Source organism: Stigmatopora argus, chromosome 4 (genome assembly GCF_051989625.1).
Source record: "Stigmatopora argus isolate UIUO_Sarg chromosome 4, RoL_Sarg_1.0, whole genome shotgun sequence".
Lineage (NCBI taxonomy): Eukaryota > Metazoa > Chordata > Actinopteri > Syngnathiformes > Syngnathidae > Stigmatopora > Stigmatopora argus.
In genome coordinates this window covers 20,488,261-20,507,650 of record NC_135390.1, presented here as the reverse complement: position 1 = coordinate 20,507,650, position 19,390 = coordinate 20,488,261, and the positions used below count along the sequence as shown (strand labels likewise).

Below are 19,390 nucleotides of genomic sequence, written 5' to 3'. Positions count from 1 at the left end.
AACAATGTTTATTTTAGCTTTTTTATATATTTTTAGATTTTACAAAATGATTTTTAAACTAAAAACACAGAAAAAATGGATTAAAAAATGACAATTCTTGATTTAAAAGGGGAAAAATCAGGAAATTTAATTTACATCTATACTCTTATTTTTATTTGATCCTAAAACAGAAAGTCGGCACTCGTGATTTGCTTTCCCGGGCCACACAAAATGATGCGGCGGGCCAGATTTGGCCCCCGGGCCGCCACTTTGACACATGGTTAAGAGTAAGATAAAGCATACAAATAATATAATTTATGCCCATCGTTTGTGAATAGACAAAGGTCTTTTTTCTCTCTGGAAATGCAATTTAGTAAAACTTTCTCACATTTGCAATGCTATGAAACATACAGCCATGCACTTCAACATGAAACAGCTTTTTTTTAAATAGATGAAGACATTTTAAAATCCAGCTTTGTACTGAAATAACTAAACGTGAACTGAAAAGTATCGAGGATCACTATATTAGGTATTGCAGAGAAGCGAGGTACCTCAACTTACCTCTAATCTAAATTAACTCATTGCAGAAGCAGTTTTGTAACTTGAATTTTTCATAGCAGGGTGCCATTTTTTTCCAACACCATTGCAATTAACACAATAACCTATCAAAATGTTTATGACCTCATGATATCTTGAACAAATACTGTGAAGGGACTTTTAACACTGGGTCGTTATTACGAGTTATTAAAGATGTAAGACTTACACAATATCAAAAGATGAAAGGCACATCATAACAAAAGGGTTAACAGAGATAAAGGAGTATAGTTGGGATAATTACATAGAGAAACAAATTAACACGAGTATATAAATTTTAATTAAGTTTTAGCTTTTAAAATATGTTCGTTTGGATTAAAAAAAACATTAGAGGAAAACGTTATTACATACTTTTAAGTACAACGTGGTAAAAAAAAATCATATTTGTAGCATATTAGCAGTGTGTAGCCTCACATGTCAGATTCGTGTAAATTAACTTCTTAAACCTTGAAGTGTGACGTCTTTAGGATGTATCTAATTGTTCTTAACGACTGTGAGACCCCAGAATTGACTACTAAAATACAAATATGACCGTTTATGTTGAGGTTTAGGCCCAAAGTGTGCTCATTAGCTTAGTTAGCAATGTGGAATAGCACGGCTGTCTCAGCGCTTGAAACAAATAAAGTGCCAAAAAAAGAGGGTGAAAAAAAAGAAAAGATGACCAAAAAAAAGCAAAACATAAGCGCGCCCACACACAAGCGCGCGCCTCGGCGTACATGTATACACACACTTCCGCCTGCCGAGTCATGCAAATTTAGCAAGAAAATAGCAAGTAGCATGACCAAAATGAACAAGAACTGCTCTTTACCGTACGCTGGGCCTTCCGCCCCCAGTCCGACGCTTTCCCCCCTCTTGATGAAAATCGGATACAATTCCCACAATTGTGTGAATGAGGGGAAGGAAAGTGGAGAAAAAAACGCGAGGAAGTTTTTTTTTTTTTTTTTTTTGAAGTTTTTTTTTTCCTCGCTTCGATGGTAGCTGCCTGTCTGGCGCTTTCACTTCCTCCGGATGAGGTCGCCAGACAAAAGGGGCTGATTGACATGACGTCACGTCCGCCATTAAAGTTATTATAATTTTTCTAATAAAAATTGGAAAGAATAATTACATTTTTATTTTAGTTTTGGGTTGACATGCCGAATATATATATATATATATATATATATATATATATATATATATATATATATATATATATATATATATATATATATATAAAGAAAAATCAAAAACATTACTTATATGATGCATATATTATGGATATATTTTGCACTTTAATTTGTTGGATTGTGCTACGAGATTTGTAAATTTAGAGTCTACGGTGTAACAAACTAGCGGCCATCTTCGGTCGGGAGACTTCTTTGGTAGAGACTTGTAGTGCGGCATTTATTGGCTGTTAAATGTTTGGTTTATAACGAATTGTATAAACCTGGCTATAATTCAAACCAGATGTTGATACAGTTGTATTATTAATAAGTATGCAGTTAATTTACAGCATATTTGGTTATGTAAAACCACGCCATTTGGACATTCCAAAGTATAAATAATCGACTTTTTTTACTCATTGGCCTTCTGCGCAAAACGACCGACAAGTGATGATATTTACTCACGGCGTGTTTGCGACATCTAGCCTTTTAGATGATATCGCGCTGCCTTCATGTTCTGTCGTAAAAAAATGGGAAAGATTTGAACCCAGTAGTCATCGAACCGACTGAAATAAAAATAAAAATACATTGCATTGATATGAAACACTCTTAATGACAATATTATTAAACATCATATACCCAATTTAAAACAGTTAATGTAAAAGTGGCCTAAACTGAAATAAAAAGCAAGAACCGTAAATGACCACCTAATGTCGCTGTAGCGTAGCCAGACAGTTCGACACGTCTTTCGTCAACATCCGGCGACACGTTTACTCAAACAAAACCCGTTCTCTCAACATTTCTATTCCAATCCGCTTAACGCCTATTTTTAATGAAACTCCTACGCGTTTCCTACCTTTTTTCCTTTATATTTATCCTCCAATTTCAAAGTTAGTCATACACGCAGAGGTGTTTTGGATGCTCAAATGGGGGAGGTGAGGAAACTGCAGAAGAAATTGAGGCAGATTGAGAATCTGGAGATCAAAATCAATCTCCGCCCTGAGGAAAGATTGAAGGTACATAAACAATTGTAGTTTATTATTTTTTTCCGCTTTTTATCAAGGACATATTATCATGTTATAATAATAATAATAATAATAATAATAATAATAATAAACTTTAGAAATACATCACTGAACGTAATAATAACTGTGTAGTCCACGTTAATAATAACCAAATCAGATATAAACTGAGTTTCCCCCCACTGTAATATGACATAAATGTATTTTATTAACATAAACAAAATTTAAATGGTCGTTCACCATTATGGTCAATGATAATCTGTCAAAAATAAATAAAAAAAATATGGGACATCCATTTGTATATATATATATATATATATATATATATATATATATATATATATATATATATATATATATATATATATATATACAAATGGATGTCCCATATTTTTTTATCAGTGGTGTGTCGTCAGGGGCCTTCAAGGCCTTCTCTGCTATATATATATATATATATATATATATATATATATATATATATATATATATATATATATATATATATATAGCAGAGAAGGCCTTGAAGGCCCTGACGACACACCACTGATATATACTGTGGTATATTTAATATATTTTTCATCATTGACTTAGCTGATCAATTTGAACAATGAGGTACTTCTGGTGCAGACACAAATATGAAAAAAAAATAACAGGCAAAGCCTTGTAAAACATTAAAGCTCTATTTGGTGTTAATCATAGTCAATTAAAATGTTGGCAAATAAGTTGGTGGTCATACAGTGTATTTTTTTTATTATCAGCTGTAATGTATAGAATGTAAGTACACCAGCAACTTTGTGAACTTTCCCTCAAAGCTCCTAATTAGAAGACGAGAACAAAAAGTGTCAGTTAAGGGCTCCAGCGTAGGGTCATTGATCTGCTTTTTCTTTACACTTTTTCTTTTTTTCCCTCAAAGACGCTAAACTAGAAGTAGGTTGTTTCAAAACCATCTTAATGAGGACTCTAAACGAGCATTCTTGCACGTAAAAAAATACCAGATAGAAAGCCCAACTTTCTAAAAATAAATAAATCTACTGCAATTAATAAGTTATGTAACACCATATCTACACATCAATTAGTTAATAGACACTATTCTAGTAGAATTTTTTTTGTCTAGTTCAAGGGTGTCTGGTTCGCAGGCCGCTTTAACCTCAACTCGATTTCACGTGGGCCGGACCATTTTAGATATATTATTTCGATTTTTTTTAAATAAATGGATTAAAAGAACTGGGTTAAAAGCCCGGAATATTCAGTTTTTTTAATAGATCTAAAAAAATGTTTATTTTAGCTTTTTTAATATATTTTTAGATTTTACAAAATGATTTGTGAACTAAAAAAACAGAAAAAATGGATTAAAAATGACAATTATTGATTTAAAAGGGGGAAAATCAGGAAATTTAATATACATCTATACTCTTCATTTTAATTTGATCCTAAAACAGAAAGTCGGCACTCATGATTGACTTTCCCGGCCCACACAAAATGATGCGGCGGTCCAGATTTGGCCCCCGGTCCGCCACTTTTACACATATGCTCTAGTGGGATTGATTCTCGGCGATATTTGGATCCAAACATTCTCGATATATCGCCATATTATATTCACACGCCTAGTAATTAATCACATTAAAAGGAACGCTATTGAATCAGTATCACAAAATCCCTAATTTAAACCCCTTAATAATAAATATCTCCTCTTTGTGAAAGCATCATGCCTTGACCCCTTTTTTGACAAATATTAGACCGACCGCACTTGTAACCAATGTTCCCTCTAAGCGGCGCGCGTGTGCAATTGCGCACTACTCTCGTCTTCTCTGCGCACAGCAAATCATATGGAGCGCACAAAATAAAATCCCCATTTTTTTTTTTTTTTTTTTAGCTGTGAGGCCGACGCGCGAACCACTCATCCGCCGGGCCGCCCATTCATGGATATTAATCATTACATTTTATTATTACTAAATCATTTATGTGTAGTAGACATACACCTGCTTATAGCAGGTGTGGTACTGGTGTGTGCCCATAGCGAGCAATGATGATGTTGCCCACACCGGTACTCAGTGTGCTCAGGGAGGTTGTCTTTCTGCCCAGACAAACAAAAAAATAGAGGGAATATTGCTTGTAACCCAAGCACGGAGACGCTTTTAACGCCATCGCCGTCTGTCTTAATTAGAAAACAATCAAACTCCGGACAGCCAGACGGGCCTGGCTCATTCGTTGGCGTGATATTAAACAAAGAGCGGCGAGAATAAACAACCTGTGGATGTGCTCGACTCGCTTCACAGCCCATTTCTCCTCTGGTCTGGTGTCTCTCAGATCTCCAGGAAGGAGGAGTTGCGGCGCAGATTGGCGGAGCTTCAGCCGGCGCCCGGGAACCGACAGGCAGACATGAAAAGAGCAGGGTAAGGAAGCCAGAAAGCCAGAAAGCCAGAAGAGCCAGATGGAGGGAGCCGTAATTAGTCCAAACATTGACGTGAAGCATTTGATCTTTTGCGTGGGTGCGGTTAAAAAACGGCGTAGAGGTCAAACACTGCTTTTAAGAAGACAAGGGAACTTACTCATGCTCATTATGTGTGAGCTTCATGACTGCGAAAGCCCCAGAGGTGGAGAAATCAAGTCGTGTTTGCTTATTAACATCAAACTGAATAAAAGCACAGATGGCCTTCTTTTGATCGGAGGAGACACTACAGGTACGCTCACTCGGTGCTAATTACGATCAGCCGAGACCAACACGACCGTGGGCTTTTCCAACCGTTGCATAAGCGGGAGAATTTTGCTGTCTTGTTTTCAAATCTTTGGCTGCCACGATTATGATAACATTGGGGAGTGGCATACCATTTGGGAGGAAATAAGACACAGTGGTACCTCTGGTCTTGGCCACCTGGCTTTCTCGTATCTAGAGATAATTATTTGCTCAAAATTTTACTCGTATCTCGAAATGCTCGTATGTCGAGGTACCACTGTACTGGATTTAAAAAAAGAACATAACAAGTGAATGCCATTTGAACCATCTTGGAGAGGGAAAATAAAAGGCTATTTTTTATATCGAAGTGTGAGCGCATTAAGTTTGCAGACCTCTGCTTTGCACAAAGAGCAGAAATGCCTAAACATTTCAGTACTGACCAGAAAAGAAAAAAAACACTGACAGCGCCGCTCGCATCTTTGCCGCTTAACCATTCAGCCCTCGTTTTGCGCACCGGCACAGAGAGGACGCCCCCGAGGGCCTTCCATCACCGGCGCCCCCGGCCTCAAAGATCCTGAGGCCCGGGACGGGGGGGTCAGAGGAGACGGCTCGGCGACAACCCGGGCCACGGGATGTCACGTCGGTGTCACGCGAGGAGGAACGGGAACCGCCACAAGAAGGCAAATCATCCGAATTTAAAAAAAAAAAAATGTACCTGAAGTTTCAATCCAGCCTAACTGTTTTTTTCTTCTCTTTTCAGACAAGGAGTTGACAGCTCTGAAATCGTGTTGGCAGAAGGCAAAGTTTCGCTTGAGGCGGTTGGAGGGTCACAATGACATCATCACTTGTGTGCTAGCGGTTGATAACCTGGTGGTTTCTGGCAGGTAAAAAAAATAATTTAAAAAAATTAGGGTATACAGTAAGAGATACGTAGAGAATTATACATTCTTCCATTTTTTTCGACTACATATACATAATACAGTCTTGATTTTTCCCCCCAAAAAATGAATGATGCTATCCCAAGAAGTAATTCATTCCCAGCTTCTGTCCTTTAGAGGATATTTTAATCTTTTTTTAGATTAGGTAACCTTATTCATCCCATATTCGGGAAATTTCACTGTCACAGTAGCAAGAGGGTGAGAATACAGACACAGGAAAAGACATTTTAGACAGAAATAAATAGGTATTAAATAAGTGTGTTACATGAAATATATATATATATACACACACACATATATATATATACACATATATACAATACAGAGACAGGAAAAGACATTTTAGACATAAATAAATAAGTGTGTTGCATGATATATATATATATATATATATATATATATATATATATATATATATATATATATATATATATATATAAATATATATATGTATGTATATTGGACACGCACAGAATACAAACACAGGAAAAGAAATTTTAGCGATAAATATATGGGTAATAAATAAGTAAATAAATAAATACGTGTGTTGCAGGAAATAGAAGATATAAAGATATATATATATATATATATATATATATATATATATATATATACATACACACACACATACATACATACATACATACATATACACACATACATACACATATACACACACAGAATATAGACACAGGAAAATACATTTTAGACATAAGTAAATAAATAAATAAGACATACATACATACATACATACATACACACACATATACACACAGAATATAGACACAGGAAAATACATTTTAGACATAAATAAATAAGTAAATAAATAAATAAGCATATTGCTGAAATATATATATACGTATATATACATTTTATGAGTTGAGTGAATTTAACTAGTCTCAATTGTTTGAAGGCGCTCGTTTTTCAAGTATTATTCAACATTCGTGTATGATCTTTATTGCATCACAGCAACGTTGACTGGCGTTTGCGTCTCTTTCTGATCTCTTTCGGCCTCATCTCAACTTTTAACTCTGAGTCTTTCTCCTCCCTCTTCTAGCCGCGATACCACGGTCAAGGTGTGGCACGTCCCCACGGCGACGGAGCACAAGAACCTCGGGGGTCACACCGGCGGGGTCACCTGCCTGTCTGCCCCTCCCCCCGCCTACTGCAAGAAGCTGGGTGAGGACACTTTCCTTTTCCTCATTACACGGTGCACGCGTGTGCTGTAATTATCGGCGCACTTCTTCGCATGGGGTCCGCAGAGAAATGAAACACTGCTGTCTGTCTGGCCAACTGAGCGAGAACACTCCATAAATCTAGTCCGCTGGTATCAAAGTGGCGGGCCGGGGGCCAGATCCGGCCCGCCACATCATATGTGCGGCCCGCAAAATTACATTTGTCGACTCCATGTTGTAAGTTAACATTCAAATAAAGAGTACAGATGCATAGAAAATATTTACTGGTTTCCACTTTTTGAAAAAAAAATCCCACAAAATTATTTTTTTTAGTCCAGAAAAAAACATTTAAAAAAAATCTAAAAATGAATTATTTTGTTATATTTTTAGTCCAGAAAAAAATATTTTTAAAATCTAAAACATAGATTATTTCCTCAATTTCATTTTTTTAAACATGATTAAAGAATAGATTCAATAAAATATATTTAATGTCTGATTTAAGTATTTTAGTACCCAAAAAGAAAAACATATTTTAAAAATCTAAAAAATTGATTATTTCCTCTATTTATTTATTTATTTTTAAACATGATTAAAGAATATATTCCATAAAATATATTTAATGTCTATTTTTAGTATTTTAGTACCAAAAAGCCGTTTAAAAAAATTCTAATAAGTAAAACAGAATATTTCCTTTTTCCCCACTTATTTTTATGTAAATAAAAAAATCTAATATATCTCTTGAGATATATTTAATGTCTTTCCATTTTTAAACTGAAAAAGATGATTAAAAAAGGAAATAATTTTCCCTTTCTAGGAAAAAAAGTCTTTAAAAAAGCGGGCCACTTTAACGTCAACTTGATTTCACGTGGGCCGGACCATTTTAGATATAATATTTAGATTTTTTTAAATAAATGGATTAAAAGAACTGGATTAAAAGCCCTGAATATTCAGTTTTTTTATAGATCTAAAACAATGTTTATTTTAGCTTTTTTCATATATTTTTAGATTTTACAAAATGATTTTTTAACTAAAAACACAGAAAAAATGGATTAAAAAATTACTATTATTGATTTAAAAGGGGAAAAATAAGGAAATGTAATATACATCTATACTCTTTATTTGAATTTGATCCTAAAACAGAAAGTCGGCACTCATCATTTACTATCCCGGGCCACACAAAATCATGCGGCGGGCCAGATTTGGCCCCCGGGCCGCCACTTTGACACGTGCTTTAGGGTGAAATCCTAACTACGACGTTGCTGGCGACAAACACGAGTTTGACATTGCTAGTCTAGTCGATCACCCCCTCCCAATAAATAAAGCACGTACTTACAGTTATGCAATGCTCTTTGTCTTCCCGATGGCCGTTGGCCTCTGTCATGGCATCTTTCTCCGCAGCCCGGTCGCTGTCGTTGTCAGCCGACGAGAGATTTATTTTGAGCGGCTCGGCGGACTGCAACGTCAAGATCTGGGCCCTGAGCGTCGGTAAGCTTAAGACAGAAAAGTGCATGATGGGTATTTATAGTCAAGGACAACATATTCTACTTTCACGCAGGTCAGTGCGTAAAGTCTATCTACACGTTCAACCTTGTGACGGCGCTCTGCTTTGTTCCCGAGGGCGACGGCTACATCGTCACAGGATCAGGTACGCTAACGCTAATGCACGAAACGACGCGTTTTCGTAACTTGAATTTTTCGTCACATTTTACATGTATAAATCCTTCTCCGTTCCCAATACAAAACCTGAAACTCTTTAAAAATATGCAAAGTATACACATTTTATATCAAATATGTGTCAGGAGTAAAAGAAAATAATGTACAGTGGTACCTCGACATATGAGCACCCCAACATACGAGTATTTCGAGATACCAGTAAAAATTCGAGGAAATAATTATCTCGAGATACGAGAAAAATTTCGAGATACGAGAAAGCCAGGTGTCCAAGACATGAGAGGCTGTCTTTTTTGCCGCATCTATTTCGTGTATAATAGATATCTACGAGCACTGGGCGGAGCGTTGGATTTTTTTTCAGTGTTTTTTCCGTTTCTCGTACCACGAACTGATCGTAGGTCGAGGTACCACTGTATTACGATTCACCGGTGCAAAAAAAAATCTGAATTTCTGAGATTTATCGTTTCGTAACTTGAATTTCTTTCGTATCCAAAAGTGTGACAAAAAATGCCCATTTGGACCTTCCTAGGAAATAATCTGTTTTTTTTTTCCATTGGGGTTCGCACCATAAAGATGAAGGCAATGATTATGGATAAGATCGAGGGGAATCGGGCTCCCAATTTAGGCCAGGCGGAGGGGCTCAGGTGGGGCGGCAGTAATGGCCGCCACGCGCCTGTCGCCGAGCGTTAACCTGACACTCTGTCACGCACACCTGCATTCCCTCTCCGCAGACGGGGGTAAGGTTCAAGTCTGGAGCTGGCGAGCTTTGGATAACTGCCAATCAATCAACGCGCACCAGGAAGCGGTCACCTCCATTCAGGTAAGTGGCTCTGTTGCCATGGAGATAGACAGGGAAATACCACAATCAAGGAAGGGCGAGCGTGACTAAGCGATAAACAACTGTTTTGATAGTTCATGATCAGGAAAATAAATACAGTGGTACCTCGAGATACGAGCTTAATTGGTTCCGGGACTGAGATCGTATGTCGAGCTTTTCGTAACTTGAGTGAACGTTTCCCATTGAAATGAACTAAAAACAAATTAATTTGTTCCAACCCTCTGAAAAAACACCCAAAACAGGATGTTGGATTGGAAAAAAATGTATTTCTTCTAATTCGCCATCTATTAACAAAGTAACACATAACTAGTGATTTAATAGTAATAAAATGTGTTTAATAGAACTAAAATTAGAAGCATTTCGCGGAAGATACACAGACGGACATAGAAGCAGGTGGGGGTGTTCGGGGGGGGGGGGCTTTATCCACGGCAACAACGCACTCGTAAACGAACAAACAAATTTAAATTAACTCGGATTAATATATACAGACACACTCAAACATATGTTTAATGTTACTTTACACGAAACTGAATTCTATTTTTGTTTTAATTTTTTTTTACCTTCGTTCTGGCCAGGTTAGTGGTTTGCCACGCCTCCACCCTCACGTTCGCTATCGATGGGCTGTTTGCTGTTGTATTCCCTTCAAAATATTCCGAAAATGATGCACACAAATGTCCTCACAATAGGATAACGCACGACCACTTGCCAACGAGAAGTAGTCTTGAATGAGCGATCGCGGGAGCTAACAGGCTAAGGAAGGAATAACAGCCTACCCACGTATTGATTGTGGGTAATGAAGTTTTATTCTGAGAAAGGGTGCCATTGGCTATCAGTGTTGTGTGCCCGAGTATACTTCATTACCCAGAAAGCCCTCTTTTTGCCCGCACATGCTCGTTGTGCTTTTCCTGGTCGAAACTCGTCTGAATAAATCGTTCAGTGCTCGTAGATATCTGTTATACACAAAAGAGATGCGGCAAAAAAAGACAGTGCGCTACAATGATAAACAGCTTCTCATATCATGGCCACCTGCTTGGTCGCATCTCGAAATTTTGATCGTATCTAGGGCGAATTATTCGATCGAAATTTTCATCGTACCTCGAGCATGTCGTAGGTAGAGCTGATCGTAGGTCGAGGTACCACTGTACTTTATACACATTGTAGATCCATTTTTTGGATGGACTGCCATTGGCATCACTGATGAAAAGGAAGTAAGCCAGCACTCTACTTTCAAAATAAATGCAAAACTTATTTAGAAGATGACGTTGCGTTTTGAAATTCATCGTCCTGCTAAGTCATAATGAAAACTTTCAGTATTTTCATTTTTTTCCATGTAAATTTCAGGGGGAAAAAGCATTGCTCGATTTTTTGGGGTAGTTTTGATACAAAATCCGTATATAGTAGTTTGGATTGGCGTCGTAAACTACGGAAAATTCATAGTATTTGGCATCTTGGTAATATCGTCGCTTATTTACAAGTTAGCTTCATGCTTGAAGATGCTTACCGACGTTATAAAAAAAAAACAAATGTAGAAAAGGGTTCATAAATCTACCCACTGCGTCTTATGTTTAATGCATAGAAATATCAATTTTTTCGAGATGTAAGGCAGACAAATAAACAGCTCAAGCCGTTTTTTAAGAATATTGAAATTCAGAGGCGCGTTTGTTGGACGCGCAATCGTCGCCCGAGGCGTTAAAGCGTAGCGCAACGCTCTCATTGTTTTTCTCTCCTATCGCGCGCGCTCGCGCGGTCCGTTTCCAAACAATTTGGCACGCCGGTGTCAGCGTACGCTCGAGCGAGCGATGCTCATCACCATGACGACCGAACCCTCTCGGCAGGCTCAGGGTCCGCTGGTGTTCGCCGGCTCGTCCGACGGAGCCGTGTCGGTGTGGGAGAACGGCTGCAGTGAGCGAGACCCCCTGAAGCGGCTGCACTACTGGGGGGGTCAGGTGACCGGTTGCGGAGGGGGACGCCTGGCCCTCAGCCCCCGGGGGGACCGGGTGCTGATGGCCTACGGGCGGGCCTGGATTAAGATACTGCTCTGGACTACGGGTGAGTCGGAAATGGGATGGAAGAAATAAAGTTGAAATGGGACAAAAATCAAAGGGCAGAAACTACGGTTGTTAGTTTAGGATGAATGGGTGAAGGAATTACAGGAATATGGTTGGAAAGTTTTGGGAAATCAGATGAAAAAGGTCCATTTGACAAGAGTCAAAGGTTTTATGATGAATTTGTCGAGTAAAATTTAATCTAATCTAATCAAATTGTATCTAATATAATTTTATGTAATATAATTTTATCTAATATAATTGTATCTAATATAATTTTATCTAACATAATTTTATCTAATATAATTGTATCTAATCTAATCTAATTTTGTCTAATATATTATAATTGTATCTAATCTAATTTTATCTAATATAATATAATTGTATCTAATCTAATTTAATCTAATCTAATTTTATCTAATCTAATTTTAACTAATCTAATCTAATTTTATCTAATATGATTTAATCTAATATCATTTAATCTAATCTAATTTTATCTCATCTAATCTAATTTTATCTAATCTAATCAATTTTACCTAATATTGTTTTATCTAATCTAATTTTATCTAATCTAATTTTATCTCATCTAATCTAAATCTAATCTAATTTAACCGAATCTAAACTATACGAATTGAAAAAGAAAAGTCATAAATATGAAAAATGTATCTAATCTAATTCTATCTAATCTAATTTGATCTCATTTAATCTAATTTAACCTAATCTAAACTATACGAATTGAAAAAGAAAAGTCATAAATCCCTGTGAATAAAGTTGTATGATAAATAAATACAATTGGTACTGCTTAAATATTAAAATTTTATTTGAGTTTCATTTATGTATTTATTAATATATGATTGTTAAATTGTATTATGACAAAAAAAGAGTAAATTGTCTGCAATTTTTGCGATTATGTATTTGCAAGAAAGATTGATTGGAAAAGAATTAATACTAACGAATACCGTAATACAATGTAAAAAATAGCACATGGTAAACGTCATAAATGACAGGAAAATTGGAATATCGTGAGGAAAAAAAAGTCATGCAAAAGAAATGATTAAGAATAAGTAGCAATATATTAAGAATACATTTGGACTCATATTACTTATTGTCAAGAAAGTTTGATTCTCTCCGATTTTCCCTTTAAAAACGGACAGAACCTTTTTGGTTAATTTGGTTCAGTTAACTTTTTGGGCACAAAATAAAATGGGCCAGCCCACTGGAGATCTAGTTGGCATTAATGTGAGCCGTGAACCAAACCGACTTTGACACCCCGGCCGGTCTTAAAGCCTTAGCGTGTGTCCCATTTTCACCCAACGTCTGTCCAATTACCACAGGAACCGTATCCAGACTGACCAATCACGGCGACGTCGGCGGCGTGACAGATTGCGTCCGGCAGACTGCCGGCCTCCTGATAAGCTCCCGTTACGACGTGGCCAACGGCGAGAGCGCTCTCAACGGTGAGCGGGCGCCAAATTCCCCGAGTCGGCGTCTTAACTCAAAATCTCCATCTCGCCTGTTCTCCCTCTAGTATTCTCCCTGCCTCAATGTCACTACCTGGCCTCTCTGACCTGGCCCCAAGCTCCCAGAATCCTTTGCTTCACCACGTGGACCACAGGGAGCGGCGACCACCGCTGGGTCAGCGGCGGGCGCGACCTGGTCGTCTGGGAGCAACTCCCTAACTCCGGCAAGCAGAGGTACGAGAAAACGGGGGTTCGGTTTCAAGCTGGTCGATCATATTCCCTTATTTGCATATTCATTTTCCCCTTTATTAGCATTGCTAATTAAATTTGCTAAACGGAACATTTGAATTGCGGATGCGCATACTGTGTGGGGGGTCTCTGGAGTGCCTGCCTAGCCGGCAAGTGTGAAATTAAACAATAGGATACTTTTTGGGAAAGGTTGGGGACAAAGCTAAAATGGGACTAATTTAAAATAAATAAATAAATGATGTCCAATCCATTTTAAACCATTGATGAGTTAAATAGACATTGCGCTTTCAACTATATTATAGACATGGTTCAAATATGGATAATTTTTATACTTTGTTTTGAAGTACTGGTCTAGCCTGGTGGCCCACCAGGTTTATAAAACACTGGGGGAAACGCTGTTATAGCCCTAGCGTACCCTATTGCACTTGTAAAATTATGGTTAGCGGAATATTGAGCACATTTTGTCTCTGCGTTTGTCAAATATGTATAATTTTTATACTTTGTTTTGAAGTACTGGTCTAGCTTGGTGGCCCACCAGGTTTATAAAACACTGGGGGAAACGCTGTTATAGCCCTAGCGTACCCTATTGCACTTGTAAAATTATGGTTAGCGGAATATTGAGCACATTTTGTCTCTGCGTTTGTCAAATATGTATAATTTTTATACTTTGTTTTGAAGTACTGGTCTAGCTTGGTGGCCCACCAGGTTTATAAAACACTGGGGGAAACTGTTCTAGCCCTAACATACCCCATTGCATTTGTAAAATTATGGTTAGCGGAATATTGAGCACATTTTGTGACTCCGTTTGCCAAATATGCATACCTTTTATACTTTGTTTTGAAGTACTGGTCTAGCTTGGTGGCCCACCAGGTTTATAAAACACTGGGGGAAACACTTTTATAGCCCCAACGTACCCTATTGCACTTGTAAAATTATGGTTAGCGGAATATTGAACATATTTTGTCTCTCTGTTTGTACCCTTTGCGGGTTTTTAAAGGATAATGAAGCCGTTTATTTAAAGATTTTTTGTAAACAAACAAGCTTTAGATTTCCCTGCTTTCTTTTTGCACTGCAGCCGGCGAAGTCTCTAAACACTCGGGCCATTACATTCCATTTTGACAACACTCTTGAGTTCCCACGAGTACCTGTACGTGCTCGGTGTGTTCTATCCGCCAAACGCAGTCTTAGCTCGTTAGCTTCACAGTTTTTTTGGGGGGGAAACAGTACATTTCTGACTTGTTTTCAAGAGAAAACCACTATAGAAGAACTACTCAAGTCTAACCATGGTTAATTAGACATATTTTTAAAGCGTGGCTATCCAAATTGCACCATGAAATACCCCTCGGCTGCTAAACTAGTGGCGATAAAGCTTGCCACACGCTTCAAACAAAAAAAAGGGAATTGTAGCGATGAATAGGACTCCAACTGACGCGATATGTTGCTACAAAATAACTATTTTAAAAGGATGGCCATTCACTCACTGTTTTCTACAAAAGAGGATGCTAGGCTAGCTCGGATTAATCGTTTTCAAACAAAATTCAGAGGATTTTATTGCCCAGGAAGGCTTTGTCCAATGTTTGATCACATGACAGAAGAACAATTTAGCCATGGGCATTTTGATTTTTTAAAAAAGGACTGGCTGCCACAGTATGCTACAACAAAGCGATAATAAGGGCCAGCCAGCTAGCTAGCTAGCTAGCGCTAGCCCTTATTGTACTGTGGCAGTCAGTCCTTTTTAAAAAAAAATAAAAATGCCCAGCGATAATAAGGGCTAGCTAGCTGGCGATAGCCCTTATTATCGCTTTGTTGTAGCATACTATGGCAGTCAGTCCTTTAAAAAAAAAAAAAAAACTAAATCAAAATAATAAGCGATAATAAGGGCTAGCGCTAGCTAGCTAGCTCGCTAGACCTTATTATCGCTTTGTTGTAGCATACTGTGGCAGGCAGTCCTTTAAAAAAAAAAATTAAAACAAAATCAAAATGCCCAGCGATAATAAGGGCTAGCGCTAGCCTTTATTATCGCTTTGTTGTAGCATACTGTGGCAGTCAGTCCTTTGTTTAGCTAGCTAGCTAGCTAGCTAGGATCTGAGGATTTCAGATGTTATGACAGGGATTTTTAACAGGAATTAGTCCACTTCAAATTTAAAAGGCAAGCTAGAGGACATTTTCTTCTACTTTGTCAAGTCAGGTTGTTATTTTTTCATGTTTGAGAGAATACAAGAGGGACTTGTGGTGTCTGGCTCCCCCGAGTGACAGACCGCTGCGTACAAATGATAACGCAAACTGGCGTCTTGATAAATATTTCTGGACACGTATTCCATGTGTATATATGGATTTTTTTCCCTTAAATTTCCTGAAATTTCGGCGGTGCGGTTTATCGTCCATAAATTCCAGGATTTGAATGAAAAACACTTCAAGACCATTCAAAGAAGAGTAATTAACATACCTTTTTTGGCCTGCGTTAGTCTGTGTAATTACTTGGCTGTGTATAGTACTCGTTCATTTTTAGGACATCGTAGGTTGAGCTGGGAAAAAAAAGAAAAAATATGATTTGAGGTCTTTAGGTAAGATTGTGGAATATTGTAGACTCACTCACCATCGACTTGGTGAGGCTCCTCTTGTTTTGGCTCGGTATCGAATTCGCTCGTAATTTTTCCAAGATTCCCGCCCAGGAGTCGCCACGGCAACACCAAAGCCGCATTGTTGGCGGCCCGGAGTCTGGGGTAACCACTGGCTCGTTTGTGAGACCAAAAAGCCCCTCTAAAAATAAAGCTTCGCTTCTTTTGTGTCTATTAAATGTGTTTTTAAAATGTTTTTTTTAGATGTGCTAGAAAAAAAAGCCTCAAAACATCCGACTAACATATTTTCTTTAATTTCAGGGGTGACGTAACGGTGACGAGAGATCTCCGACTAGAATCGCCGCTGGAGTCTGAGGGGGATACGGAAGATGATGAAGAGACGTCTGATGGTACCATTTTTTTTTAAAGCATACTTCTATCATTTTCATTTACCGCCTCACATAGAGGGTTAATTTTAGCCGACATGCTTTGTGACAAATTCCCGCGGCCTCCTTGTTAAACTTAGAACACCTTGATGATGATGATGATGACGACGACGCGGGAAGAGGCGAGGAGGAGGGCTCGGGGGCCGCCACTTCATGGTTACGTTGCCTTCTCCAGTAAGAGAGACAAGACGCAACGGCTGGATTTACAAGTGACAGAATCGCAAAATTGGGACGTGAGTCACGGTGGCGTAAAAAGGAAAAATGGCTTCCTCTCATACGCATCCAATTCTCATTTGCGATCTGCGGATGGGATTTGTGGCTCGGCCTGGATGCCTTCTTGACTTCATTCGAAGAATGAAGAAATGTCATTTACAGCAAAAGCATAGGCGAGAAAATATACACTACAATGAGGGCGTAGCTATCGTTAAATATGCAATGTAATAACTGCTTTAAATTAATGGGGAGCGGTGACAATACAGGCCATGTAAATGCTGTGTTATGTTTGAGTGACTGGTTTTATTTGAATGTGAAAAAAGTCATTCCATATTTCTGTTAAGTTGAATTTTTCTGTTGACTATACGGTGGTACCTCGACATACGAGCTTAATTCGTTCCGGGACTGAGATCGTATGTCAAGCTTTTCGTAACTCGAGCGAACGTTTCCCATTGAAATGAACTAAAAACAAATGAATTTGTTCCAACCCTCTGAAAAAACACCCAAAACAGGATATTGTATTGGAATTTTTTTTTTAATTTCTTATAATTCGCCATATATTAACTAAGTAACACATGACTAGTGGTTTAATACTAAAAAAATGTGTTTAATAGAACTAAAATTAGACGCATTTTGGGGCGGATACACAGATGGACATAGAGGCAGGCCGGAGGGACTTTATCCACGGCAACAACGCACTCGTAACCGAACAAACAAATTTAAATGAACTCGGATTACGATGCAGACACACTCAAACATACGTTTAATGTAACTTTACACAAAACGGAATTCTAGTTTTGTCTTAATCTTTTGTTACCTTCGTTCTGGGCGGGTTAGCTGTTTGCCCCGCCTCCACCCTCACATTCGCTATCGATGGGCTGTTTGCTGTTGTATTCCCTTCAAAATATACCAAAAATGCTGCACACAAATGTCCTCACAATAGGATAACGCACGACCACTAGCCAACGAGAAGTAGTCTTGAATGAGCAATCGCGGGACCTAACAGGCTAAGGAAGGAATAACAAGCCTACCAAAGTATTGATTGTGGGTAATGAAGTTTTATTCTGAGAAAGGGTGCCATTGCCTATGGGTGTTGTGTGCACGAGTATACTTCATTACCCAGAAAGCCCTCTTTTTGCCCGTGCATGCGCGTTGTGCGTTTCCTGGTCGATGCTAGGAGAAACTCGTCTGAATAAATCGTTCAGTGCTCGTAGATATCTGTTATACACGAAAGAGATGCGGCAAAAAAAGTGTGCTACAATGATAAATAGCCTCTCATGTCATGGCCACCTGCCTTGGCCGCATCTCGAAATTTTGATCGTATCTAGGGCGAATTATTCGATCGAAATTTTCATCGTACCTCGAGGATGTCGTAGGTAGAGCTGATCGTAGATCGAGGTACCACTGTATCTAAATTGATCATGCTAATTCCATCCGTTTTTTGCTAGCTCTCCACAATTTACTGTCATTACTACTTGCATACAACTAACCATATCAATTGTAATAACTTTTTTCTTTTTTAAATAAAAAAATCTCATCTGTAAAGCCCCGTATTTTTGCACATTACAAATATATCTGGCAAGTATGATAAGAATCGATGATCGTTCTTTCGTTACGTCAAACGCTAACCTGTTTCTGACCTCGGTGACCTTTGACCTCAGCGTAATCACAACATTTGTTTCACATTACAAACATATCCCGAGAGATACAGACGTCAAATATCAAGCCGAGTCCATTTCAAGACGACGGATGGAGTAAGCCACGCCCATTATAGCCACTCGTAAATATCAAGACTAACAACAACCAATAATTGACTGCCATTGACGATTGATGATTTCCCCCATCCAAATGATTTGGACGTCTATCTCCGTGAACGGCGTGAGAAAATAACCTCGGCCTTATCGCTGCCAGTGCACAGCCAATTATCTCCACACTCCATCACAATTTGACACTGGGGACGCGCCGTGTAAATCTAGCCTGCGCCCGCATTTGTGTGCAATTGTTCCTACTGTAAATATTGCTCGCAATAAAGCCCCGAATTTGCATATGGCCCTTTTTTCAAACCGCCTCTTGTCCCCGCAAAATCAGCATCTTATCCCACCACCCCTACAGTGTGACCTATGTAAATGAATGGAAATTAAATTACAGCCCAGCTTTCTCCGTCTCCCCTTGCTTTATATTTGCCTCTAAACCAGGGGTGTCAGACTCGGGTTGGTTCGCAGGGCGCTTTAACGTCAACTTGATTTCACGTGGGCCGGACCATTTTAGATATAATATTTAGATATTTTTTTTTAAATGGATTAAAAGAACTGGATTAAAATTCCTGAATATTCCATTTTTTAATTGATCTAAAACAATGTTTATTTTAGCTTTTTTAAAATATATT

General features: G+C 38.2%; 2 protein-coding genes across 7 annotated transcripts in view; one reads left to right on the top strand and one right to left on the bottom strand.

Annotated features, from left to right (window-relative positions):
- The window catches only part of znf384b (zinc finger protein 384 b), a 20,697-nt gene extending 11,683 nt beyond the window's left edge, over nt 1-9,014 (bottom strand). Inside the window, exons 1-4 of one of the 6 annotated variants that reach the window (XM_077597961.1) lie at nt 8,858-9,014; nt 6,127-6,288; nt 4,986-5,083; nt 2,572-2,714 (exon numbers count right to left, since the gene is read on the bottom strand). The gene's annotated coding sequence lies outside the window, so the exon portion shown is untranslated. Of the gene's footprint in view, nt 1-1,381; nt 1,591-2,571; nt 2,715-4,985; nt 5,476-6,126; nt 6,289-8,857 lie in introns of those variants that run through there. The other 5 variants (XM_077597962.1, XM_077597963.1, XM_077597960.1 and 2 more) reach the window with 5 other exon arrangements.
- LOC144072720 (telomerase protein component 1) lies at nt 2,480-19,390 on the top strand. Its single transcript, XM_077597967.1, has 13 exons — nt 2,480-2,731; nt 5,045-5,130; nt 5,934-6,091; nt 6,172-6,295; nt 7,407-7,528; nt 8,923-9,009; nt 9,080-9,169; nt 9,927-10,015; nt 11,869-12,082; nt 13,413-13,535; nt 13,607-13,772; nt 16,667-16,755; nt 16,872-19,390. The coding sequence occupies exons 1-13, from the start codon at nt 2,642-2,644 to the stop codon at nt 16,967-16,969; spliced, it is 1,536 nt and encodes a 511-aa protein (XP_077454093.1). The 5' UTR covers nt 2,480-2,641; the 3' UTR covers nt 16,970-19,390.

What these genes read in the sequence shown, in the direction of transcription:
- LOC144072720 (XM_077597967.1), top strand. Translation starts at nt 2,642, where the DNA reads ATGGGGGAGGTGAGGAAACTGCAGAAGAAATTGAGGCAGATTGAGAAT. An exon ending in AACCTGGTGGTTTCTGGCAG is followed by an intron (nt 6,296 to 7,406) that starts GTAAAAAAAATA and finishes TCCCTCTTCTAG; the next exon opens with CCGCGATACCACGGTCAAGG. An exon ending in CGCCTACTGCAAGAAGCTGG is followed by an intron (nt 7,529 to 8,922) that starts GTGAGGACACTT and finishes CTTTCTCCGCAG; the next exon opens with CCCGGTCGCTGTCGTTGTCA.